This window comes from Sciurus vulgaris (assembly GCF_902686455.1).
Source record: "Sciurus vulgaris genome assembly, chromosome: 8".
In the NCBI taxonomy this organism is placed as follows: Eukaryota; Metazoa; Chordata; class Mammalia; order Rodentia; family Sciuridae; genus Sciurus; species Sciurus vulgaris.
This window is the reverse complement of record NC_136468.1, coordinates 3,963,620-3,990,353: the sequence shown is the minus strand read 5'-3', so window position 1 is coordinate 3,990,353 and position 26,734 is coordinate 3,963,620. Positions and strand designations below refer to the sequence as shown.

The window sequence follows — 26,734 nt, the reverse complement described above, 5'->3', positions numbered from 1 at the left end:
GGTTGCAGGCACAGACCCCAGAGCGGCTCCATCTCAGGTAGTCCCTGACCCAGGGAGCCACATCTGGCCAGCAGACCCTCAGGACTCCAACTCAGCACCCTTGGAGAGTCCAGGGTTTCCAAAGATAGGGCTGTCTCAGTTCTGCAAAGGTGCACGCTTTAGAGTCTGGTCTTCTGTCTTTGTGCAACTCTGTTCTGCTGGCTATTGGAAGGAAAATGTCAGAATTGGGCATCTGACTCGACAAGCGTGTTTCTTTGTCAAAGACAACCCCACAGTTAAATACGATTAATGTATCCAAGCAAAATAGCCTTTACACAGATAAATATTTCAAAAGAAAAAAATTTAAGTTGCTTATGTTTTGTGTATTATACTATGAATCAGTAATAAATCAATGTGAATATGTTTTATTTTTGGAGAGTTATAACTGTTTAAAATAATACATTTTCTTGGAATATGACATGACTGTGCTTACATATTTAAATGTACGATCGTGAGAAAAGAAATACAGTCTTGGTCAGATTGCCCTAGGGCTTCATTTGTCGTGTCATTTTTATCTAAAGAAAAGAAAAAGGTCTAGAATATTTCTCTATAAAGAAGTGTTTTCCTTATTTTCTCTAAATTCTTAGGGACTCAACGCCTTTCTCTTCAAAATCTGTGCCTGCCCAAACACACCTTAGCTCTGTGGGCCAGCCGAGGGCATTGGTGCCTGCTATGGTGCTGTCCCTGGGGCTTTCCTAACAAGGCAGCAGTACGGCTGACCACAGGTGACTCCACGGAGTCCTGTGTGGCAAGTGATTTCCTGCCCTACCCCACGATGTGGGGTCATTGATCGAGGACCCCACAAGTGGTGGAGAGGGAATCCAGACCCAGGGCTTCTGCCTCTGGGGCTCCAGCCTGTGGTGTTAACCCCTGTGTCATGTGCTGTGGATTCGTTATGGTGTCTTTCTACACGAATCGTCTATACCTGGTCACCTGCTCTGTCCCCAGAAGGCACACACATCTGCAGTCAAGGAACTTCATCCCCTCCCCGCATGTTTCTGCCCCTCTGCATTGGGAGTCAACTCCAGAGAGAAGTCCTGTGCATTCTGTGACTGTGTCCTTGTCCCTGCCTGAGAGAGGTCGCACTGAATCATCTCCACAGCCTTTGCAGCACCAATGTTTTTATTTAAATCCAGCGTAAGCTGAGACCCCTGACTGCGACGCCTCACAACCTGGCTGGGGACGGATCATTCTTCACATCGACTGCGGTGCACAGACTTTGCCTCAGGCTGCAGATCTTTTCCGTGAAGAAGTGACCTGGTGCCTGCAGCCCCTCTAGCGCCACATGTCTTTGGGCAGTTGCATTTGTCACTTTGGATGAGTCCACACAGCAAGCCGACAGCTCCCACATTCATTGGTCGGCTAATTTTTCTAGAAAAGAAATGGCTCATTCGTGCTCACAGTTCCTTTGTGGAGACCCAACAGGATGTTAGCATGTTTCTGAAGTACTAGTACTAAGCACCTCTTCTTACATGGCACCGGTTCCTGGGCAAACAAAAAAAGTGGTATTTCTGACAACCAACCCCTTTCTCAACTCACGTTAGTATGGCGTGGTTTCTGGGCCATTGCAGCTCGATTGGAATTGATAATCAGTTCAAATGGCACATGTTTAAAGGGACACTGAGCAGAGTACTTATGCCACCGTGATGTGATTAGAAAGTTTGCTGAGGTGATTTCTGAGACTCGTGTGGACGCTAATTCTAGCAGTGGTGTCTGCAGCTGCAACAAATTAGGCCTATTCAGTCATTTGGTGACCCAGCCTTTCCACCTGCACTGTTGTCAGGCTGAACTGGTCCCTTCCCCCAAATGGCACAATGTATTATCTTTACCTGAAGCGGGAGGTGTACCTGGTCAAGTCCTTTCATCGCAAGCAGGGTGTTCCATTGGAGATAATATGTTTCACGAAGCTTAGAACATGAAAGAATCTCAGATGTGCAGCTGATCCAATCTGATGAATTCATTTCTGAGGGCGTTGTAGTCCGAGGAGGGCATGAGACTCATTCAAGGCCATATGGGAGGGGAAGAAGGGTCTACCGATGGCCACCTGCCTTTGCCTCACCTCTGCTCACCATGGCTAGGGTCAAGATACCCTTGTCTGTAGCCCGAAAATTCATGAACCCTTTTCCTTTTACCCATCCCTCCCTCCCTCCCTTTTCATGTGTACGCTCGTGTGGGGGTGCACGTGTGCATGGGTGTTACTCTGGAGGTCAGGACTTCATATTGCAGCTGACTCCTGACTTGAATCCAGGCGTGGTTTGCCTCGGGGCTCTTGCGGCATGTGTGGATCAGTTGTGCGACACCCTCTTGATCCTTATTCTTACTGTTATATGTGGCAAAATGTGCGTAACATAAAATTTACTCTCTTAGCCTCCCTTCCCCATTTGTACAAATTATTACTCTACTCTTATGCTGGTCATTAGCACAACACAACACCATCTTTCAAAGGGTGTCAAATCATTGCCCAGCAAGGACAAGGAAGGTGACCTTGCGTCTGTCTGGGTGTTGAGTCTTTCTTCCCCGCACATTGGCAAGTGGAATTCATCTCAATTCCACTTTGCCCCCATCTCCATTCCCTTCTGTTATCAGCTTAGTCAAAAGGTGCTTTTGCCTCATAAAGGATTAACCAATAGAAAATTGAGAAGGTCAATCCATCATCTTATTTGGCCACTTTTAGTCACTGTCTGAATTCAGAGATTCATGCCATCCATTCCTGATGGATGGGCCTCCACAAAATGGTCAGCACCCCTGGTTCTGACTTGCCTTGGGACTGAGTATTGGTTTCTTCATATGGAATCCCTCCTATCCAATTCAGAACCCCACCAAATTCAGCAACCTCTGCACCCTAAGATTTTGTAGACATAAGGCTCTTTCCTGGGGTCTGCTTTCTTTGGGTAGTCTTATCTTTCCTTTTTGGACAATTGGCTCACTGGCTGATCATTGGGTTCAATAGACAACATATCCTTCTCTGCCATCTCTGAGTGACAGAGTGAAAGGCTCCATTGGAAAAAGATGATGATGCGGTCAGGAGATGGAGTTAGCTTTCAGTGTTAAATTAGGTGAAGCATTTCATTCATTACAGATAATGAACCAGTAGTACAAGCCAGCAGTAATGTCTTGCATACACTACTAATTGACTTCATTTCCTTCCTGTCCACATCAGAGTACAACAGTTGGTTTGTTTGTTTTATTTCCTTGCAGGAATTACTTGTAATGGTGGTAGTAGAACCAGGGAACTAAGACGTCCACACTCTGATGTGGGAATTCCACCTGGCTGTACTGACAATAATCTACAATGCTTTTACCCAGAGAGACATTTACCTCTTTAAACATACCTGGAAAAACTGCATAGAAAACACAGTAGCATCCAGAAGCTCAGAATTACTACAGAGGCACAGATTGGTGGTTTATAAGTCTTGTCTCACCCACAGATATCTGCAGAGATTATATCCGTACATCATTGCTGTCGACCAAGGGCATCGTCATACCATTTGCCCTTTCTGCATCCTCTGTAGGAGATATTTATTAGCTATTTAGAGGAAAATAGTAGAGCAGCTCTCCTCAATGTTAGAGGCCTTGGCAAACCTAAACTATTTTAAAAATAAAGTCTTACAAATGGCAACTCCCTGGCTGAGTCTCATGAACGGACATTAATGGCATAGCAGCTGACTGACCAATGCCCAGAAGATGTGTCTGTGTGCATAGATGTGTGTTGAAACAAACAAACAAGTTTTCTTGTTCTTTTTAGCAGTCCTCTGAAATACCTGTGTATCTCTCAATGGGAAATCCCTAGGAGTTGAGCTACAGATGACTTGCCTACAGCAATTTTGAGGCTCTGAGTTATGAAATCAACTAGTTGCTGGATCTTTTCATGGGCAACAGAGCTGTAGAAATGGCCTCAGCTCAGATAGTGCCCATGCCTCTCCACCCAGCCATGGTTTTTACTCTTCTTCAAAAGGAAGGTCAGAAATGGAGAGCAGAGGGCCACACTACAGAAAGTGTTCTACCCGTTCATGGAGGAGGTGTCTTTCCACTGGAAAACAGGATTTCTGAACAGAATTGCTGTCTCAGTAGTCAGTTGCTACACTTCAGTGCCCAAGGAAGACCTGGTGTGTGGTAAGACAGCAGGTGATAGAAATGTGTCAGCGCTACATCATCACTCTGCTGTCTATCCATGATGTAGGTCCCATGGAGGAGCTAATCCGTGGGATCTGGAGAGCCAGCAGGCACACGTTTGGTGAGTGCTTGGTCATCTGCAATCCAGCAGAGGTTATGAACAAGGCTAAAGGTTATGAACAAGGCAGTATATTTGTGAGTCATATTCAAAACTACAGTATCATTGTTTTGCACCTTTTTTTGGTCTTTTCAGTTCAAGGTTGATTTGAGATGCATGAGTCTTGGTACAGACATTTGAAAATCCCTAGACTTGAGAAACATGTTAATCCAGAATCAGCGAGGAAGCCCCACGGAGCAGCTCTGAGCTTGGTAGAAAGGCAGACTTCTCAGGAAGCAAAGCAGAGACAGCCAGCTGTGGCCCTGGAAGGCACCTTGAAGAGATTTCAGTCTGCTAATGCTCTGCGACTGTGTGGTCTCTGCTGCTGTTTTCAGAGCACGACTCGGGGGCAGAGTCGTGGCTTGGAGCCAATGTCATAAGTGTCCAGGGCCAAGTGCAAGCTCACCCAGAAACTGGGGCCTGGAGCTACATGGTTTTCAAGGTTTCATAGGTGGCCCTTTGGCAAATATTTATAGAGTAACTTTCAAAGAATCATGGATGCTGGAATTAAAAACAATACTTGGTCATGAAAAATGACTAAATAAGTGAATAAGCAATCAAAACCTTTGATATCTCTAAAGAGGCATCAGCAGAACCACCCACCATGTGTGTATGAGTGACACACACAACATGGTCGGTCTTCCAAATTTTCCTCTAAAATCATACCCTGACCTCAGGATGACATGATTTACCAGCCATGTGCATATGAAAATACACACACATGTATATGCATGAATAAAATGAATTGATTTCAAACTGTGGAGAAAATTCTGCACTGGCTTATCAATGGTATTAGTCTGTTGGGAGGGATTTTACATCTCTTGCAAGTGGCACTGAGCCATGGTAGTTTTTGTAGGATATGTTGTTATTAGCCCCTTGGTGATAAATGGCCTTCCCAGTAAAGTATTTTTTAAAATCCCCAATTAAAGCCCTGTTGAGCCTTCGGTGGAGGCTCTGTTAATTCCTGAAGGCTGCTGGAGGCACAGGGGACCCCATGGATGTGCAGCTCTGAGCACTGAGTAACTTCCCTTGATCAGAGTCTGTGGCAGAGTCCTCACTTGATAATACACACACCCAGATGTTTTGCTCGATTGATGTAAAAATGATTTGTCTTTTTATTTTCACCTTGGAAATCCAGGACGTTAGAAGTCAATGAATCCCTCCCCCGTAAAATGCACAGTGATACATTCAGGGGAAGGACATTTAACCAGCTGCACTGCTCTGTCATGGTGAGGATGCAGACTCACCTGCCACGGCTTTATCCTTGTTGTTACAGCCTCATTCATTCATTTAACAAGTGTTTACTGCTCACCTCCAGTGTCCCAGGCACCATGACTGTCACGGGTCACAAACACTGAGGGAAATGGCAGCAGTCCCTGCTCATGGGGAATTTGTGTCTCAGGTTTCTCTTTAAAGAAAATATTCTTTCCTTTTAAAATAAGACGTATCCTGTTCTTGTATAATTAGATCAAAATAGATTCTAATGTCATGTATAACTAAAAAGAACCAATAAAATACATGTACATTAGTTCCCAAAAACGTGCAAATAGCTACAAAAAGAAAAAATGTATACTAATTTTGTAATCAACATGGCCTGAGAAACTGAGAATATCTTAAGCATATTCAGGACCCTGGAGAGCAGCCTTGTGGTCACAGCTAGTCTTACAGAACACACATGTTTTGACTCTTGAAAAGTTATTGATTCATTTGGAAAAAACAGATTCACAATTTGTTTCTGAAAAGTACCATTTTTAATAAAAAATCATTTTCATATCATTGGTGTAGTCACCTGTTGGATCAGTTCCTAACAACTCCAGAGTACTGTCTTTCATCTGATCACCTTGTGAGGGTAAGTTGGGTTTTAATGAACTTCCTTCTAGTTTGAATTCCCACTGTATCTGCCACAGAGCTCCGTGTGTGAACATAAACTGAATACATCTCTTCTTAGAGAACTAGAACACATGGCCAGCCTGGTCAGGGATGAGTAATGTGTTCCATGGTGAAATGAATGGGCAGCACAGGGTAGGCTGGTGTGTTTGATCAGACAGGTGCAGTGAGGAGTTAGAGACCCTCATTGGACTCCTAAAATATTACAAAGTCTTGGAGGGTCTCTTGGAGGAAGGAGCTTTTGAGGTGGGCTTTCAGGTAAGGCTGTGATTGAGCCATTTGGAAATTCAGTTTCACAACTTCCTGGAATATACTTCCAGGGAGTGATTTGTCACAACAGCAGATGGGGTGAGCAGAAGACTCCTGGGGATTCTCCTGGTGATGTAGCTCTCAGACAGACCTGGGTGTGAACTCCTGTCCTCGACTGCCTGTAACATAGGACCTTTGAAATTATTAAATAGGATGATGTGCATAGATCACATTCTTGAAACAAAATTGAATCTGTTATCATTCATCAGTGAAACCCTTGCATGGGTTGACAGTCTGCCTGTAAATTCAGAATTCATTTGGAGGCACCTGACAGACCTACAGATATCCTTGCTTCCCAGATCCATTGCCAGTTTATAGGAAATTATGCATTTTTAAAACTGTGACTGAAAACATATTATAAAATTGTTTTTTCCAAATGAATCAATAACTTTTCAAGAATCAGAAAATGTGTGTTCTTTAAGAAGACTAGCACAGACAGGACCATGGAGCCTGGGGCTGCTGTCCAAGGTCCTGAATTCGTTTACTGTTTTCTCAGCGTGTCCACTATCACTGCACCGTCTCTTGCCCTATGAGTTCTTTTTGCTCTATAAGAAGAGGAAAGCGGTAGCTGGAATGAGCCCATGCAGGCTCCGTGGTGTGTGATTTAGATCTAGGACAGCCACCACCTAAAGCAGTTCCTCACTGTTCCCGCCATTCCTCAATACCAGTTCTGTATCAATTAAATAAAATTAAAAATTAAAAAATGGCTGAAAGCACTCCAGGATCCATTCTGAGCCACAAAATCATTCATACCCATCAATATGATATGTCTGTTCTCCATGATGATGTAAATCATACTCCCTATCAGCCTCCCCTGACCCTGGAACATCAGACTCTTCAACAAATGAGAAAACAGTTATGGTTCACCCACTGGCTTGTGTCTGAGAGTATTGCAAACATTTGTAGAGCAGCAGCCTTCCTTTCATAGGAAGCAGAAGTCTTCCAGGGCTGTCTCGTTGCCCCTGTGAGGAGCTGTACGCAGCAGCAGTGTGACTGGAGTGCAGGGTGTCCTCAGCCTGAGCTGCGGTGAGCCAGTGACTGCCGAAGTCCAGTAGCTCCCTCCAGCGGCAGCAGCAGCTCCGAGTTGCTCTTTGTGCTGCTGCTGCGGTGGTTTGTTTGCCTTGGCTTTTCTGTTGGTAATCAGCTGCTCTTGCTTTGCAGTTGGCTGAAGCCAGCAGGGAGCCATCAGTGCACAAAGCCGTAAAGCTGCAGGAACAGGCTCTGCACATCGTTTTGCAGTGAGAGGGAGGCCTCACAATGGAGGCTGGTGGTAAGGTCAGGTGGGAAGAGAAGCAGTAAGAAGAATGAGTGAAAGAGAAATCCCAGAGATTGAGAAATGTTTGTTGCTGCCTTTGCCTGATCAAGGCAGAGCACCGACAGCACACAGGGTCCAAAGCCAAACAGACTGCAGAGAGAGGGAGCATGCTCTGGGGGGCCCTTTCCCTGCTGAACTCTCCCAGCCCCCAGTTCTGTGTAAGAGGGTCTGCAACATGGACCACGTGTGTTGAATCTGCTTTGTGGCTAGTCGCTGCTGTGATCGATGTGAAATACGGGGTGGAACTCATCTTAGCTCAGAGGTGCTAAAGATCAGACAGTGACATCCCTCCCATGTGCAATTCCAAAGGGAGACGTCATCTTGTGGAATCAGGAGAACATGCATGTGTGCTGAAAATAAGCTTCTTATCAGTCTGAGTGTCGAATTCTGTATGTGCTCATCTGGCTGGAGTTTTTTCTGATTGCTTTGATCATTATTCTGATCAGGAGTGACAGAAGGCACGCTCGTCTCCTGCTGCCCACTGGGGAGCCTTTCTAGCCTGCCACCTTGTGGCTCAGGCAGCCTGGTGGAGTGGGCTCTGCGCCTGCTCTTCTGGCAACAAGTCAAGGTCGGCGTCACAGGCCCTCCAGGGGAACTGGGCTGCATATCCAAAAGCACGTCACGTGAACACGAGGATTCGGGTTTGAAAGCAGCATTCTCTTCGCCCATGGCCTGGACTCCTCCCTCCCTGCCCCGTCCTGTTTGGGGCCAGTACATCTTCTCTGTGGTTCATCCGCCCTGCAGAGAGAATACCTTACCTTGTTCTCATCTCTTCATGTGTGTAAAAGGCCTTGGCGCCTGGACCACATTTTCCTCCAGATATTCTAGTTGAAGAAATGTGAAAAGTTAACAGCAAAACAAGCAGTGGAGTTGCCGCACGACTGGCCAACAACACTCAGGGGTAAAAGCTTGATGATTCACGTTTTAGATTATTACCTACAGGCAGCCATAGCATGTTCTAGAGATTAGGAACTCACAAGAAGTTTCTAGATTGCCCTATATAACAGTGTATGTGAACCTCTCAGGAGCCTGTGTTGGTGCAGCTGGTAGGATCAGCCTCCCTAACATCCCAGTGCACTCAGTGAGGAAACCAGGCATCCAGTTGTGTAATAGGGATGCTTTTGTCATGTAATGATTCACGAATGAGAAAGGGGTCTTCACCTGGGGTGGCAGGGCTCTGTTCCTCCTTGCTTTTAGGGTTGTGGGTTTGCCTCATTGCCAATACCTGCCCTTTCTCCCATGGCCCCAGGGAGGCTGGGGTGGCTCTGAGCATCATGTCCTCACACAACTCTGTCAAAAGAGAGAAAACAGAAGGAGAAGATGCTGGGGAGGGAAGAGAGCCCCCCTTTACCACTCTCGCAATGGGGAAGGAAAAAGTCTTTACAGTAACCACCCACGAAACTTTTCATTTCTCTTTAGTTGAAGGGACACCCTTTGCTTGAGGACGGGCATTCTGTATTGGCTGGCAGACAAGTGAAAGGACATGTTGGAGCATTGGGGTAACCCAGGAGGAGTGGGTCATACCAGCCGTTGTGGGTGCCGAGTGAGGAATGTGGGGCCCACGTTTATAGAAACCTTCCTCATCACTGCTGCGGCAAAACAAAACAGATTTTGGTTACCTCGAAGGCACTGATTCAGGGACGCCGGCTTGGTCCCAGCATGCAGCACAGTGCAGAGTCAGGGTTATTTTCAAATGGATGAGCAATAGGAGCCCCCTTGTAGAGCACTTCCGTCACGCCTGAGAAGTCAGGTCCCACCACACCATGAAGGGCGTTGAGAAGATGTGCTCGGGGCTGAGAGCCAGAGTCGTGTTCGATGCTCCACAGAGAGCTCTTTCCTGAGACCAGGTGCCAGCCAGCAGCCTGGGGCCTCCTCCAGCCTCCGCTCAAGGAGGCTATCTGAACAAGCGAGAATGACATTGAAGGTGGTGGTTTTATTTTTCCTTAAAGTTCAGTGACATCACCGGGGCATTGAAGAGTGTGAATCATTTCCTTCAAGTCTCCTTGTAGCTGTGGAAACTGGTTCAAGAAATGGCATCTTCCATTTTAATTAGGAATAGAATCTAAGGGCTGGGCGTGGCTTGCCCGGGGAGGCTCCCACCTCTGAGACGTCGGCCAGCATTTCTGGCGACTATTTTCCATCACGTGGACCCGTCCAAGCAGGCTGCCTCCCCAGGAAACGTGGAGCTATGAGGAGAGGGACTCAGGGATCGGACGTTAGACCAGCACCCATCCTGAGTGTCCAGGGAGAGCCCCTCGGTGTGAGCAGGCCACCCGAAGGGCGTGGCATGCTCGGTCACGTGCTTGGAGTCTCATGTTTCATCTTAGGATACTCAGGGTTTCTGTATTCTACCCCCGAGTCGAATCTGGGTTTGATAATTTTATGTTATTTGAGCAAATTGTCTACTCAAGAAAGATGCTGAGGGATGTGACTGTCTCAGAGGAGAAGCTCAGCATTCATGGGGCCACACTCAGCCATCTGCATCTCATTTTGAGTTGAACCCGGGCTGTGGGTCATAGCAGCATCCTGAGAGAGAGAAGGGAAGGATCCTGAAAGGCAGACATAAAGAGCGCCTTGTGCTGCTTCATCTTTTGCCCTGAGATGGCTGAGACATCCTTCAAAGTCCTTTGAAAGCATTAATTCATTCAGCTCTCCCCGTGAAGATTGAAAAGGCCCTGTGTAAATGATGTGATTTGGGTATTGTTGGGTTCTAAAGAGACGTAATGGCCGTGATTGTGGGTGCAGTGCAGAGGATTGAGCTTTGGGCGCTCTCAGGGACTCAAAGCACAATCCAGGGAACGAATGAGACCCACCTCATCCTACTGTAGCCGAGAGTCAATTTTGTTGTTGCTGTGGTTGAGGAAAAAGGCTGTTCAAATTGCAGGCTTATATGACTAATGGATTTATTTAGCCAACAGGCAATTTCTGTTTACCTGTCAAGCAAAATATAAATATAAGTAATTGTTAAGGGAATTACTTTTTTGAGTTCCAAATTACTATGATTTGAAATGCAATTAGTAGTATAGACAAACCTATTTTTCCCTTTATGAGAAGGAAATTGTTCAGAAATGAGTGGAGTGGAGCCGATAGAGTTGAAGATCTCTGTGAATCGAATTACCCAGAAGACACAAATGGGTGGCTTCGTTTCAGTTTTATTGCTTCTAATATAATCTGTTTCCATCAATGAGAACCCACTACCTCTCATATCTGACTCACCCACGTACACAGCAGTCAGTTTAGCATTGACATCTGGATTTGTTCATGAGGAAGTAAACATACAGCAGGTCCAGTCAGCTCTCAGACTCCACATTGAGCATCTATCATGTGCATGTTGGTGTAAATCTGTAAATATTAAACATGCACTGTGGTCTAGAGAACATGTTGAAATTCAAGGAAAACTATCAAGACATCCAAAGTAGCATTGACCCATTGTTAAATTTACAGGAATATTCCATGGAAATTTGAAGAATATCTTAAGTGATGGTGAAAAATAAAATAGAATGGATTTTATAATGAGCATGTTAACGTGCTTTAAAGAGTAGACTCGGGAAAATCAAGTTCATAAAAGCCAACTTTCAACTTAAATATGTTTATTAACTTCATTGATTTTTAATTAAGCCAGTTTTTTTTTAATTGCATGAAGCAATGATTCCAAAGCTGAAGCACTGAGGATTTTTTAATGAAATCAATTTTTGAAACTAAGCCTGTTTCCCCCTTGTAGCTCTGCAGAGCTCTCCTGCCAAATTGCATACATCTGGGGAAATGGAAAAGGCTCTTCTCTAAGGCACACTACAGAGCACCTCTGAGACAAGCGCCCCGGTTGTGGTGTCTTAACTTTCACCCTGGTTTGGTTCTGCGTTGACAGATCCCGTTTGGCCACTGCTGCTTCCTGATGCACCTTGAACATAACTCAGGGGTGGAGCAGCACGTTCAAGGTCCCGCAGAGACCACTACACTCCTCTCTGTTGTGACCTCGAGTGAGTGCTGAGACCACCCCCATGTCAATGAGGGAGGGTAGGGAGACTTCTTGCATTCCTAGAAAAGCCTGACCCTGAGAAGGACTTTTGTTAGATACTCTAGTGTGTAAGCTGTTTCCTGAGAATAAGCAGGCCCTGGGGGCTTTCCTAGGTGCCGGGATGCCATGTAGAAAACTGTTCCACTGCATTATTGAAGTACAGTGACGTGCCTCAGAATCACCTCAAAGGCTTGTTAAAATACAGATCGCCTGGCCCCAGCTCCAGATTTGTTCAGTGGATGTGGGATGGAGCCCTGGAGAGTGCATTATGAATCCCCAGCTGAAGCTTAGGCTGCTGGTCCAGAAACACCCTTTGAAAGCCACAGCCTTGGACCAAAAATGCTACCCATTGCTCCTACAACAGAAGACCAGGCTTTATACTGAGCACAGTTGTATTCCAGAGGTTTCTAACAGTTTTTTTTTTTTTTTTTGTAATAAAATTAGCAGTGCTGCAAATGTTCTAAACTGAGCAAGAAATTGAAAAGACTGCATCTATTCACAAAAGGAAAGCATTATCAGTCAGATCATTTATAACACCAGGCCTGCTCACTGTGAGGAGTGTTGACTTCAAGCTGTGTGAATGTGAGTTCATTTTAGTCCATCACCTCACCCCTGGAACACAGCACAGTAACTGGCACGTTTTTGGCATTCAGGTGAATACTGAGTAAGCAAGTGAAGTGCTGTGGTAAGCACTGGCATTACCTGTGCCATCTTTCGCACATGGATCTGCTTTTGTTTTAGTGAGCTGATGATGCCCACACGCTGCCAGACATTAGCCCAGACACAAAGGTCTGTATGACAAGCATTTATTCCAAGACTCGTGTCCACTGTGGCTGAGCTGGTCCACAGTGGGGTCAGCTATCTGGCTCTGCTCTGTGTTCCCCAGCTGCAGGAGATGGGTAGGGTCCATGTCTGCTCCAGATGTGTTCATTTGTAGACTGGGCCATAGTGGCAGCCGCCAGCTAGATTTATTCTCTGAGTGAATCAGTAGAGTACAGAGATCAGCCAGGCTACATACATACCTGCAAGTCCTCCACTGGGTCATGTCCATACATGTGTCATCTGCCAAAGTCAGTCACAAGGTCAAGTTCAAAGTGCATGTGTCAGGTCAGGACACTCCTCAAAGTGGGTGTAGGGTGAGTGAAGATTTGTTGAACAGTAGTCCTGTCTCTCATGGTTTTGAACTTGGAAATAATGGCTTGCTCGGAGATGGATCATAGAACCTGGACTCATGTGGCTTGTGGGCAGAGTCAGATGCATTTACTGCATCCTGCTTCTGGAGGAGGCTGCTGCCCAGATCCCCTCTTACACACCTGAAAAGGTGGCTTCTGGTCCCAGAGTCTGTGCCATGTGCCCGAGTCAGCACTGGCACCCCTGCTTGCTTGGTTGGTTTTGGTGTGAGCTTCGGCTGTGTGCCAGTCATTGTTCATGGACACTGTTCCAGCAGTGCCTTGCTTTAACTCAAAGGAATGCCATGATTCTGACAGTTTTTGACATGGGCTAACAGGGGTGGGAAATTCCTTTTGAAGAGACTTTTATAAATGTGGCCAAGTGGATGATGCAGAAGCAAGCTATGCTCTCCTGCCCTGGCAAGCCGCGGGTGGCTTCCAGCCCTGATGCTATGCCGTCTCAGTATCACTGTAAGAGTTTAGAGGAAGCTGGCCTCCTCCCTGTCCTCACACCTTAAAGCCTGGGCATTGCTGGAAGGAGATGCAAGAATCCCCAGGATGCGGGGAGCTGGGGCCGGGGGTGGGGGCGTCTACTCAGCTGGCCTCCGTTTATTTTGCTGTTCCTGGCAGGCTTCTCTTTCCAGGATGAATGACATCAGGCTCACACTCTGTCCTCCAGACCTTAGTCCCCAGGCACATTCTTGGCACACACCATAGCCCCTTCCTTTCTTGAAACTGCAGTGTTTTCAATGAAGGTGGGTTTCCTAATGTTGTACTGGTCTGCAGGTGAGGGTGGGTGAGCAGGTACAGCCGTTTCCTGCTGTCTAGAGAACACCCTGCACCTGACCAGCCTCTTCCTAATCCACTGCTCCCTCTAAATCAAAGCCTGGGAATTCCTTGGGTGAGGTAATGCAGATGCACCCTGGGGGTGTCTGGACCCTCTGCTGCCCACCTCCTGCCACCTCTTCTTGCCTGCACTGACCACTCTCAACCAGGAGTGTTGGCCAGGGGTGCCACAGAGAAAAGAGAAAAGCTTTTTCTCCTTCTGGGCCACAGCCACTGCCTCTGTTGAATAAAAAATGAAAGCACAGAATGTAGAGGCTCATTAATATGACTTTGACATCAAAGGAAACCTGTTTAACCTAATCCACAGGACCCAGGGAAGTTTGTGGTCTGTAAAGGGCAAGGAGCTCTTGGGGCATTTTAGGGCAGAAGTCAGATCCCTTTGGATTTAGTCATGCCAGATCTGAAAATTAAGACATTCAGAGAATGATGTGGCCATGCGCAGATGGTCCCAGGGATACATGCAAATGCAGGCTCCGCTGCCCCGTGGCCTGCAGCTCCTGAGCGCCCCCGGAAGGCCCGGTGGGAGCGCTCATCGTGCACACAGAAAACGTGACAAGACAGATGTTTGTTTGAGCCTCTTCCGTTATTTGGATAATTTTTGAGGCATCTTGGGTTGTAAAAAGTAGGATTTTACAGTTACTTTGACAGGAGCAAAGAATATTTAGAGAAAAAAATATGTATCGCTTACTGATACTGATACAGAGAAAGAACAGGAAGGAAAGGCAAGAGGGACAAAGTGAAGAGTGAAGCAGGGAGAGCAGGAGAAAAGAAGAAACTGCTCATGCTCCAAAGTGAAGGCAGGAGGGGAGAGCGAGAGGGAAGCGGGTGTCGCGGGGCAAGAGCAGCAAGTTCAGCTGGGTCCACACTGGCCACTTAGCTGGAGCCGTGGGAAGTTTAGCCTACTTGGCAGTGAACTTGAACACCTGGGTTGGCTTCCCACCTGGGTTGGTGCATAGGCAGCTAGGCAGGTAGTTGCAGGTGTGTCCTGAATTGTGTGCAAAAGCAGGCAGTGGACGTTGCACTAGTAAAATGCAGACAAAAACGCTATTGGGAGACGAAAATTTACTGATTTTGAAGAAGATCTTTTTATTGAGTTAAAATAAATGTTTTTCTTTAAAACATGTATTTAAGTAGCAAGTTAAAGAGCTCCAAATTAAGCCAATTCATACTTTAACTTTGCATTTTTTAAAAGGCCCAGAATTATTTATGTGTGCACGCGTGCACACGCTAGACACTTCCTGTTTGAACATTTGTAAAGAGGTTATATAACCCAGGCTCAAATTGGCAGTCACAAAATAAAGAATGAAATAAGCAACAAACAAAAAGACATTTTTTCAGCGACAGCGACAGATTTTTTCGAGCTGAGGGTCTGCTTTGTGTCATGTATTTAGTACTCTGCATTTTCTCAGGCTACCCCCATAGTTGCTTTCTCCTCATTTACACAAGGTCAAGGAGTGATATCTACAAGACTTTGGAGCTGGGATTTCTTTGGAGTCTGCTGCATTGGTCATTTATTTCTTCAAATATTAGTGTTAGGAAGAGTAAGAATCTTACATAGTCTGCTCTCTTCCCTCACCAAGCAGAGAAAGAGAAAGCGAAGTCCAGCCTGCAGTTCTCCCAGCTGTAAGAAAACCTCTGACCTAATGCAGATCCTGCTTGGGTTACTGAAACCAGCCTTTGGTATTCCTGCTCTGCTTAGCCTCCTGGCTTCCTGTGTTGTCATTTTAAAACGACCACCTACCATGTTTTGCAGCATCTGCCTAATTCCAATGACTTACCGTATTTGTTTTGTAAATTGGTTCCAGGGAAAATAAACACAGTCACATCTTTACCTAATAAATGGGGAAGAAGTAATCACGTGGAATTAAATCGAAAAATGGGTCAGTGGGTCTTCTGTTTCAAGCAGTATGGAGAAATCAAAGTCTTGACACGAAGTAGTCCACAAAACAATTTCAAAGACATTTTCTTATGCTTATCCAATAAGTAATAGTGAAAATCTGCTTTAGTATCGCATGTTTCAAGTGATCAGGGATGAGTCGAGTGGCAGGAAAGAGCAGCTTGTTTCCTTCTGAAACGGCGCCCACACTGACTAGGAGCAAGAGTTGAATTACTTACGAATCATGAGCCTGAGTGGCATCTTGTCTTTCTCTGCCTCCCGTCCCTCATTCTACAACATGAGCCACAGTCTCTAAAGATGCTCTGGGATGTACTTCAGTGTTTAAGGCAAATTTGGATGTGCTGGTGCACAACCGCACACACAATCTGGAATGTTCTCTAAGATGCCTCTGGGAGCATTGTGTTCACTGTTCAAGGGGGAAGAAAGTAGCCAGATTCTTAAGTCAGCTCACGGGCCCCAGCCTTGTTCCCCCGAGGACCACCCGCCCCTGTGCTCTGCTTGTCCCTGGTGCTCTGTCTCCACTCTCCCTGCCCCAGCCTGCCTCTTCCTGCCCACATTCAGATGCACTCCTCTATACAAATTTTGACCTCAACTCTCTCCCCAGTTTTTTGAGTTTTATAGTCTTTTTGTTTTGTAGATAACTTTAAATACAAATCACATCTTCAGAATAAATTAGGATTTTTAACTTTGACCAGACTGTAATTTGCATATCTACAAGCTCAGCCAAGAAAATCATTTTTAAAAGTGAGGCCCATGTGCCTTCTTTATCAATTTATTCAATTTGTTATTGAATCAAAGACTCAATCTAATGTATGATAGGTATTATGCACATACCTTAAAAGCAGTGTGTATGATATTCTATATTCACTATTTGTATAAAATGTATTACTATGATATGTATATAAATATATACTTCCTACAGCTTGTGTAAAAACATACATGTGCATATCTTATATCATAAGCAAGACCCGGACAGCTTCTATATATAGGGAGATGTCAGGATCCAAAGGCTCTGTGCAGTCAATAGCATGAGCTCTGCCCTTTGAAGTCTGCTGGAAAGAGCTTCCTCCTATCAAAAGCCCAGCTGGTGTGAGAGGGGAATGAGAGCCAAGGTTTCCATTTATTAAATGGGATGACTTTTAAAGTTTAGTTTCATGGCTTTTGTAATTGTTGCAAGGTTCTTCAAAGTGAAGCCGGTGAGGAAGCTCTCCCTACCCCCAGACCCTTCTGGGTAGTGTTTCCCGTGCAGTGAGCCCTAGAGTGACTGAAGTACTGGTTTTACTTGTTTTTGAGTGTTTTTATCTACTTTAGTGATCACACTTGTTCCTTCATAGTTCAGAGAAACCACGGGAACACAGGATGGGTGTGGTCTAACTTTGCCTACAACTGAAAACCACCGATCTGACTGCTGGCTTGGAGAAGGGCAGGGCATAGGCATGGAAGGGTGCAGATCCCAGCAGATGCTCACTGGCCGGCAGCCTGTTTCTCCCTCCAGGCTGAGGACACAGGGAGGCCATTTCAGCCCGGGCCAGGGGGCTTTCTGGCATGGGGCAGTGATGTCAGGAAGGGGCTGGTGGTCTGGGGCCTGTGAGCTGCTGCCTGCCTATGGTTTTGAAAACTGAAATACGGAGAGGGTGGAGGAGGTGGGAGCACCATTTGGCCCTGGGAGGCGAGGATGCCTCTGGACTCAGCATGTGGAAGGGAGCAGCAGTCTCTGGGTTAGGTGCTAATCTTCCCCGCCACTCCCACAAGTTTGTGGTCCTGGCCCTGCTGGAGCTCAGGATGGGGTCCATCGCAGCCAGGAAGGACGGCAGGAAGAAGCTGTAGGGATCAGATAAAGCAAGAGCGACAGGGCCCTTAAGAAAGATCATGGCAAGGGCTCTGGAGAGAAGACAAGAGAGCCAGGTTACAGGAAAGGGAGGTAGCCCAGGGGAGGGAGGGAAGGAAGCACAGCGCCAGCCAAAGTGGAGACTCGCAGGGAAGCACACTTCCCTGTCTTTCCACACAGGGGCGCTGAAGCACGTTTTAATGCAGCAAAATCAGTTATTGCGAATCCCTGAGTGGTGCACATCATTTGGGGTCACTGTGCCCCTCATTTCCTAACCATGGGAGGTTTGGAGGGGCGGTGGAACAAGCTTTGGGAAAGTTGCTGGGATCCCAAGTGCTTCAGCCTCTCCCTGTATTTATGGGAAAGGAGAATGGAATCTGATACACACAAGCAGGCGGCACAGTGGGGAGGAGCGTGCAGTGGGACTGCTCCCGCGCTCCCGCGCTCCCGCTAGGCCTCCGCTAACCTTCGCCTGCCTCCGAGAGGGGGTGAAGGAAACGAGGCTGTTTCCCAAGACCTCGGCTTTGAATAGAAGGTGCCCCCCGCCCCGAAACCCGCTCGGCCGGCGCGGCGCAGGCCTCGTCCTCCCTCCGCGTCCTCCCCGCTGGCCCGCGCCCCTTCGCGCCGGGCCCGCAGGGATCTTTGCTGCTGTTCCGAGTTGGGCGAGACCTGGCAGAACCGCGCGGGGAGCCGCTCGGAGGCAGCCTGCCGCTGCGGCCGGAGCCCGCACCAGCGGTGGCCGCGAAGCCGAGCCTCGCGCGTGGACGGGGCGCCCGCGGGGGTGGTCCGCTCGGCCCGCCGCGTGCCACCCTCCCGGGGCGCCCGAGCGCCCGCGCTCGCCCCAGACCCGGCCGCGCGACCCGCGCGCCCGCCCCGCCCTCCTGAACGACCGCTCTGCCGGCCCCCGGCCACCCGGGCGCCAATCGCCTACCGGCGGGCGCGGGCCGGGCTGGGCGGGCCAAGGAGGAGCCGCGGGGCCGGGCGGGGGAGCGCGGAGCGCCCTGGGTGTGTGCCGGTCTCTAGGTGGTGCCCAGGGACGGGCCTCGGCGTCGCTCCCTGCGCGTGCCGTGCCTCTCCTGCCTCCGATCCCCGCCGTCAGGCGGCCGCGGCCGTGGCGAGGAGTTGAAAAAATAAAAGCGGCAGAAGCCCGCGAGCGCGCGGGGAGGGGCGCAGGGGCCGAGCCAGGCAGCGGCGCCCGCGGCCACTTGCGAGCGGCGCGGAGGGGCGGCCGCCGCTCGCCGGCTCCGGTGCTGCTTCCCCGCCGCCTCCCTGCTCCGCCTTTCTTTTCCTGTTCCTTTTTCTTTTTCGCCTGGAGGGGGTGGGGAGCGGGAGCCGAGAGTGAAAGCAAAATCTTAAAAAGCACCGAGACAGCCAGCGAGCGCGCGCGGTGACCGATGGCTTCGCTGTACCAGAGGTTCACCGGCAAGATCAACACCTCGCGCTCCTTCCCGGCGCCCCCGGAGGCCAGCCACCTCCTGGGCGGCCAGGGGCCCGAGGAGGATGGCGGCGCCGGGGCGAAGCCCCTCGGCCCGCAGGCGCAGGCGGCGGCGCCCCGAGAGCGCGGCGGCGGCGGCGCGGGCGGCCGGCCCCGGTTCCAGTACCAGGCGCGGAGCGACTGTGACGAGGAGGACGTAAGAGCATCGCGGTGGGTGGGGGGCGGCGGCGGGCTCTGGCCGGGCGCACCTGCGAGGCGCAGAGGCCTGGAGGCTCGCGGGTTTCAGGGCGCGCTCCGCGCCTCCCCTCCCCCGCGCCGGAGCGCCCAGACACTGCTTAGCGCCGGATCTCGGTCACCGCGGTCCGGAGCGGGCTGTCTGCGGCGCCCAGGAGTTGGTGGCTGGAGCGAGCAGGGTTCTGGAGCTGCGCCTGCTGGGATCTGGATGTGCTTGGGGTTCAGTAGATGCGCGGATGTCTGTAACCGCAGGCTGCTCTGGATCCCAGGAGGGAATTGGGTCTGTTTGTGCTTACAAGTTGATAGTGTCTATTATTTATGTATTTATTCATTTATTTTCCTGCCTTAAGGCTCAGGGAGCATCAGGTCTGGGCTTGCTTTTCTTTTCCTTCCACCTGTCACTGGGACCTATCCAGGGTGCCTCTCCTCACCTCCCTACTCTGGCCCTTGAGGCAAGTGCCATCACATCCCCTTCCACCCTCCCCCAGTTCTCTCCTCCTCCTCCCCAGGTGGTGGTGGTGGTGGTGGTGATGATGATCTTTTCCGAGAATATGTTAAAGTCCTGGCCTTGGAGCCCAAGCCCTATACCAGGTCCAGCCCATTTTTTGCTTATGGGCCCTGACCATCTCATGGTCTCTATCCTTGGGCCAACAACTCTACCTTAGGCTGTGTTCCTTCTCTGCAAACTTCTCCTGGAACGTTTTCTACTCTTCTCGGGGCTGGAAGCTTGGGTTTCAAAGGTTGAATTTGCATATCACCCTAGTAACGGATGACTCCTGCAGAGCGCCAGGTTCCAGGAATGGATGGGTGGAACCACCTATTGATCCTTTCCAGATGTTCAGAGCACTGGTGGGACCCAGGAGAGGAAGCTGCCCTTTTCTTTCGAGATACAATCCCAGACTAGCTCTCAGGCAAGCGGGTCTGCCATGGGTGGCACAGCCCTTAGCAACAGACACGCAGGGTGTGCTGGGTTGTAGCAGCCAACGTGTGGCCTTTGAGGAGTTTCCCTTTGGAGGCGACTTTTGAGCAAAGCTGAGCAGCACCTGGGGTCCTGCACTCAGGTAGTCTTCCCCATACTCCCAGGAAGTGCATCTCTCTGAACTGAGCGGGAGGTCCTGGCCATTGAACTCCTGTCTTAGGTTACCTGCTTCAGCATTTGGCATTTCTTTAGCTGTGTTTATGTGGGGGGTGAGCGCTTCCATAGGGACAACTCCCAGTTGCCAGATCTTACAGAATCAGTGAGATCGTGTTGTGTTTTATGATACAGGATGTGGATGCTGTCACAGATGTGACCAAAGTTTGTGGGGGTGTGGTTTATACATAGGTGGACACCCAAATGCACCCATGGATCATCCTTGCATGAAATTGCATAATTCTCTTGGGTGGTTTTCAGACTCTCCTAGTTAGATAGAGAAATACCCAAGGTCCCTTCGCTCCAGTGGACCAGGTCTTGAGAAAAATGGACAAATTCTTCAGATGTGTGGTTCAAGGAACTGGATCTCTTGGGGAGGGTGAAGAATTCCAACAAAATAGCACATATATAGGATGAACCAGTCTGATGACACAGTTCTAGGGTTATGTTGCTGGGGGTCTTGGGAAGGCCCTTTAGCTGCAATGCAGACAGAGAAGATTTGCTTTTTGCCTCAAAGGTGACTTAACAACTATCACATTGTAGATGTTTGGAGTACGAACAGTGGCATTTCTCCTCAAGTGACACTAGGTGTCGCTAGGAGAAAGGAAAGGTAAAAACTGAATATTGTGCTGCTGGCCTCCATCCATCCTCTCCAAAAAATCTTAGCTTGGAGCACGTATTTCTTTTTAGTGTGTGTAGAACTGGTTCTCAGATAAAGCAAAAGTGTTAAACTGAGGAACAAATCAGAAATTTAAGTGATGCAAATGATTTCCATAGACAGAGCTCCAAGTCCTGATATCAATATTCGTTTCCCGGAAAATACAGTAAGGTGTGTATGTGTTTGTGTGTGTGTGTGTGTGTATGTGTGTGTGTGTGTACACCTGTGTACGTGCGTGTAGGTGTGGGCAGTGTGCCTGTTTAGTATACTATGGTGTGTATTTTTCATTTTCTGTATATGTTCATCTGGACATACTCAGTACACTTTGGCAAAGATGCATTACATGTATTTCCTACAAAGCAGCAGACATGTGGAATGAACAGTCTAGAGCTCTACTGTACAGCACAAGGATTGTAGGTAATAAAATTGTACTGCATGTGGGTCTCACACTAGTGAGAGATTTCAGCTGCTCGTTGCACAACATGGTTGTGAGAGGTGGTAAATCTGTTCATTTGCTTCACATAGTAACCTCTTATATATACATGTATACGTACATATATATGTCCCATAACATGTTGTGTACCTTGAATATATTCCATGAAGTTAATTAATTGTTTTTAAACATGTAAGCAAACCCATGACACCTGGCTAAAGGTAGTATCAGTTTCTTAAAAACTTTAATGTACTTTTCTCAGAAAAGTTATTCAAAATTGGCAAAGTTATGTATAAAACCTTACAAAAAGATGATATATGTAGCAAACCACTTTTCTTCCAGGAACAAAACGTCCATTTGCCTTGTAGTCACTAGTTAGGAAAAAAAATATTTGATTTGAAAACTTTATTTTAGAGGCCAGCGTGTCTCAAGATTAAAGGATCTTAGGTGATCATTTGCTGCCCAAACTCAAAGCTGAAGAGGTGCAACCCATTAGGAACGCATGCCTATCGTTTTATGTATCTGGGCATCCCGAGGAACTGCAGGGCAGCGGCTCTGTCCTCTGTTGAGCAGCTGGGGAGCTGAGCTCGGGTGGAAGCTGTGGGTGGGTGCTGAAGAGTTCTCTCGGCACCTTGAGCTAAGCAGTGCCATCCCGGAGCTGTGTCCCGGCTGGGGCTCGTTAGTCAGGGAGAGCTGTTCCAACACACAGAACCCACAGAACACCCTCGCAGTGGTCAGCGAGAGGACGGGAAGTGGAGCGAATACCTTTGGGCTCTGTGCATCGTGTCCTTCAATCCAGAAAGGGAGGACTAAAATGCAGTCCCTGACCCCTGTTCACAAGCCTGGCTGTCGGCGACGGAGAATGAGAATTCAACCCAAAGTAGAGCTCGGGCTCGTCTGCAGGAACTCTCTCGAGGTCTACACACACAAACGCAGAGCTCCAGTGGCCTGCAGTGAACTATTGCCACGTGGCCTGAATGTATAGCTCTGATTGGAACAGGGCCTGTCACCGGGTAGCTCCATGGAAGACCCTCTTTGGGGGTCGGTTCTAAGAGGCAGCTTCTGACTGTGAAATAGAAACAAAGCCCCAGTGTCCTTACTGTCCGTTTCCTTATAAATCTTAGATTTATTTAAATATAAAGTCAATTACTTGGGCAACTCCTCCGAGGAATCAATAACCACTTTGATTTAAAATTCATTGTGTAGGTTTAAAGATAAGTTGACTCTTAAAATGTTGCTGGAAGTGACTTCAGCGGGATTCAGTGACTTCCGACTGGAACGAGCTGACTGGTTTTAAAACGCTGAATTTGTCGTGCCGTTCTTGAACGTTCCTTTTCACTTTCCTTAGGGCTCTGCCAGCCTTGCCTACCGCCTGGGCAGCAGTTTTGTTAGGACGCATATTGTGTCCCTGCGGTCTTCCTTCTTGATGACATGATTCCTAACAATGCAAATGTAACGAAAACAGGATTTTAAAACAGCAAATTGTCCCCAACAGGGCCTGAGTGACCAACCACTGCCCACGCTGCCTGCCCGCATAGGGGGCCATCCTGCACGTCCTGTACGTCTTGGGCACCCAGCAGCCCCTCTGCTTTCCTCTACCTCGGACTTCCGTTGGTATGATGTCAACATCCTGTTAACGTGACCTTGGGATCTATCAGTTTTGCAGATGTTTTCATAAGTAGCCTGGCTGCACAGATGATGTCGATATATGCTGTCACTTTCTTCACCATTTTTAAGCGTTTTATAAAAATTTAGTTTCACACGGTTTCCAAACCCTGTGAGGGCAAGACTAAGCCTTCCAGCTCTGCTCTTGATCCCAGGGCTCTTACCAGTAATTGACGGCACGTGGTGCACTCAGCTACAGGAGGGGTTTGAGGTGTCACAGGGTCCTAGGACCTTTAACCAAGGAGGCTTGCAGGTTGCAAAGTCACTGATTCCTCATTCCATCAGGAAGGTGGTGCAGCTGAGTGCCAGGGAAGTGCTCAGTGAACACAGGCGGCTGCCATTGCGCATGCCTTCGTCTCTCCGCCAGTCCTTTCTTCTCTCCCTGCCTGCAGAACAAAATGGCCTTCCCTGGTCCCTCCCACCATCCTGTCTTGCTTCTTCCTTTTATTTTGCAGCTTCCCAAGCAGGTGGGGTAGCACTGCTTCCAATTCTTTCCCATCAGCAATCCTCTGCCTCAGCTGGCTCAGATGTGGCCTTGTGTTCTGTGCTGTCCTCATGGCAGGTGCTAGACGCAGCATGGTACCAGTGTCCCCTGACTTGAGATGATGGCAGGTCTGACTCCTCCTCTGCCTTGATGTGATGGCTGCATTGCTCTTGGTGGCCACCACTCTGCCCACCACACTTTTATCTCATGCCTTTCATGATGCTGCCTGAAGTCAGGCCCTGCCTCTCTCAACTCAGCCTTTGAGCTCTTTGGGAAATCATTCCCTTCTCCTCCCCTTGAAGGTTTTTGTCCCCAGTATTCTATTCTTCCGCTTTCATGCTCTCTTCATAAGATAAATTGTCCATCTTTGTCCAAAGGGAGCCCCACACATTCCACAGCTTCTGCATTAGGAGATGGTTAAGATAGCTTTATTACTCTGATATGCTTTTACCATTTGTTCTGAAGACAGTTTGCTCTTTTATTTTACGTAAGTGGAGAATTCTAGCAGTGCAGGGCCCTTGGTGGCCACCATCTTGATCGGTCTTCTCAGTTGCCGTACCACGTGCCATGTGTCTTCCTAGGCCACTTCTGTGGTTGTGCAGGACAACCTCTTGGAATAAATCACTAATTCCTCTTCTCTTTACACCTGCCTGTTCCAAGTAAGTTTCAACCTCACCCTTATTTCTGCTACTCGCATTGCTGTTCCTTGCACTTCCTAGCATGGTGCACCGTGTGTGTAAGTGTGAACAAATCACAGTCTGTGTCTTGGCTCTTTCTTGTAACATTATTTCATTAGCTAAGTGCTGGAGTTTCTCGTGGCCCCAGAACACTGTACCCTATGCCGGATGTGATAGTTCAGTGCTCCAGAGCATACTTGGCACATACACAGCACCACGGGTGAAGTGAGTCGTCACTTCTTCATAGAATTCGGTACTGACAGATTTCGCTGAAGTCATAACAATGTTAAGCAAAACCCTGCTTGCCATTTTTGCAGAGAATATAATCATGATTAAGAAGTTGTCTCTGTTAGAAGAAAGTAACATTGACACACACAAAGAGGCAGGCTTACCTGAGTGGTACCAAGCCAAAAACAGCCTGAGACCCCTGCCTTCTGCACCACACCTGTTTAGAGCTGTTCGTGCATCTCGTTGTACCTCCACTGTTAACTTGACTGGGTGGAAAACCACCACCAAGAGCCGCTCTTTCGGCTTGGAATGTTAATAAGGGTGAGCTTAATTGGCTTTCTATTGGTGGGTCAGTTGTCAGCTGTGAACTATAGCAAAGAAATGTCACTGTGTTTATACACCTTTGCTCTCTAAAGCCAGCTTAAAAAGGTGTGTCTGTCGTAGCTCCGCAGGGGCTTTGAACTCTGCTGGCAGCCAGGGAGGTAGAGGCAGCATGAAAGACACCTTCATACGACACACTTTCTGCTGCTATGCACACATTTCCAAAATCTGCTCCTATGTGCCTGTAGACTTAAGGAGGTATGGATCACAAAATAACATCATATTGTAGTTGTCCCACATTAGTGTTCTGTCATCACTGGTAGGCAGGGATGTTTCTACATGTTGACTTTGGACACTTTTTCCTTCATGAGATGGAGCCTTTTTATTTCTTACCCAAAGCATTTTATCCTTTAGAGCTGGAATGATTAATGAGTTTAATTTTTGCAAGCAACTGGCAGGAGTTGCTGAGTAAGATGTACATGCTGATTGGATATGACCCTGTTCCTTTTAATTACTCAGATGATAACAATGCATTAATCAAGTGGGTGACGAAAACTTCTCCACAACGGGCAGTATTGATCTTTTCATGGAGCATTGCCTATAAAACAATAATCACCATAATCCTTTTAAAATTAGATTCTGTAATAAATGTAGTGTTAAGGGCATTGAGGGCCCATGGGCCACATTAGGATTTGCTTCCATTTTAAGTGCATCGATTTGATTTTATATACAGTAAAAGTTTGCTCAGCTTTTCTCATGAAAAACTTTGGGAACTTTATCAATCAAATGATCTAGCATTCTGAACTAATTCTAAGTAGACAGTTTTAAATCTTTGGCGCTGACCTAATTTCACATATGAGAAGCCTGAGGGTAGTTACATGGATGACGTGTGGCAAGGCGTTGGGGTTCTCTGGAGCGTCTGTTCTTACTCTCATGTTTTCCTCAGTGTGCTCTGCTGTGCCATAATCAAGTTGGGGGCTTTATACCACCGAGTTAACGATGTACATTACGGAATAGAATTGGTGTATTTGCCAAAGGGAGAAAACCACGCTTAATGGCATAGCAATATGAAAGGTTCTGACTTACTCTCTTCAGTAACTTTACCTTTTTTCAGCAGGTATCACTTTTTGTTTCCCAGCTGTGTCCATATCCATTTACGCATGGGAAAACTTCAGTTCTTCCCCTTACTGGTGAATGCACACACCACAGGTCTTACAGGAAAATTAGAAGCACGAAGGTCTGAGTGGCCCAGTGGTGTAGGTCCAGATGGTGGCAGACCACCGGCTGCCCACTGCCCAGAGGTGAACCTAGTTACAGGATAGAGCATGCAGCAGGCCTGGGGGAGGGGTGCGGGTACAGGAGGCAGATGCAGAGGACCTGGGAGGAATGTGCCAAAGAGGGAGAGCCTGTCTCTGCACACAGAATGGCTGGCACGTCCTGAAATAGTCTTTATCTTTAAAAAGAACATCAGCAAACTCACTTTCAGTCAGTCCTGCATGTGTATAAACAACTCGCAGACATTTAGAATGCGTGAAAATCCTCCTGGCACAAGCCCAGGGGATCGGGGAAAGAGCACGCACGTACACACACACACACACACACACACACACACACACACATTGTAATTCCAAAAAGAGACCTAACACTTTTCCATATCATCAGAATCATTGTAAAAATCAATTTTTAATTTTCAATAGTGGTTAGATTTTATTTTGGCACCAGCTTTTACCTTAGATAATTTGGGGTCAATTCTAAAATAATGCCTATATTTTAAAAAAAAATGTAATGAAGGATCGGACATCCACCCCAACTCTGATCTGAGAAACTGATTATTCCCATCTTCTTTTATTTACTACTGTGGGAAGATTTATTTTAAAGGAACTATTCAAATT

General features: G+C 47.7%; 1 protein-coding gene across 3 annotated transcripts in view; it reads left to right on the top strand.

The window, feature by feature from the left end:
- DPP6 (dipeptidyl peptidase like 6) overlaps positions 1 to 26,734 on the top strand; it is a 934,588-nt gene that overhangs the window by 200,518 nt on the left and 707,336 nt on the right. The window contains exon 1 of one of the 3 annotated variants that reach the window (XM_079149261.1): positions 18,623 to 19,206. The exons of the other annotated variants lie outside the window; for them this stretch is intronic. Coding sequence (XP_079005387.1) covers positions 18,970 to 19,206 — 237 coding nt within the window. The 5' untranslated portion in view covers positions 18,623 to 18,969. Of the gene's footprint in view, positions 1 to 18,622; positions 19,207 to 26,734 lie in introns of those variants that run through there. 3 annotated transcript variants of the gene reach the window in all.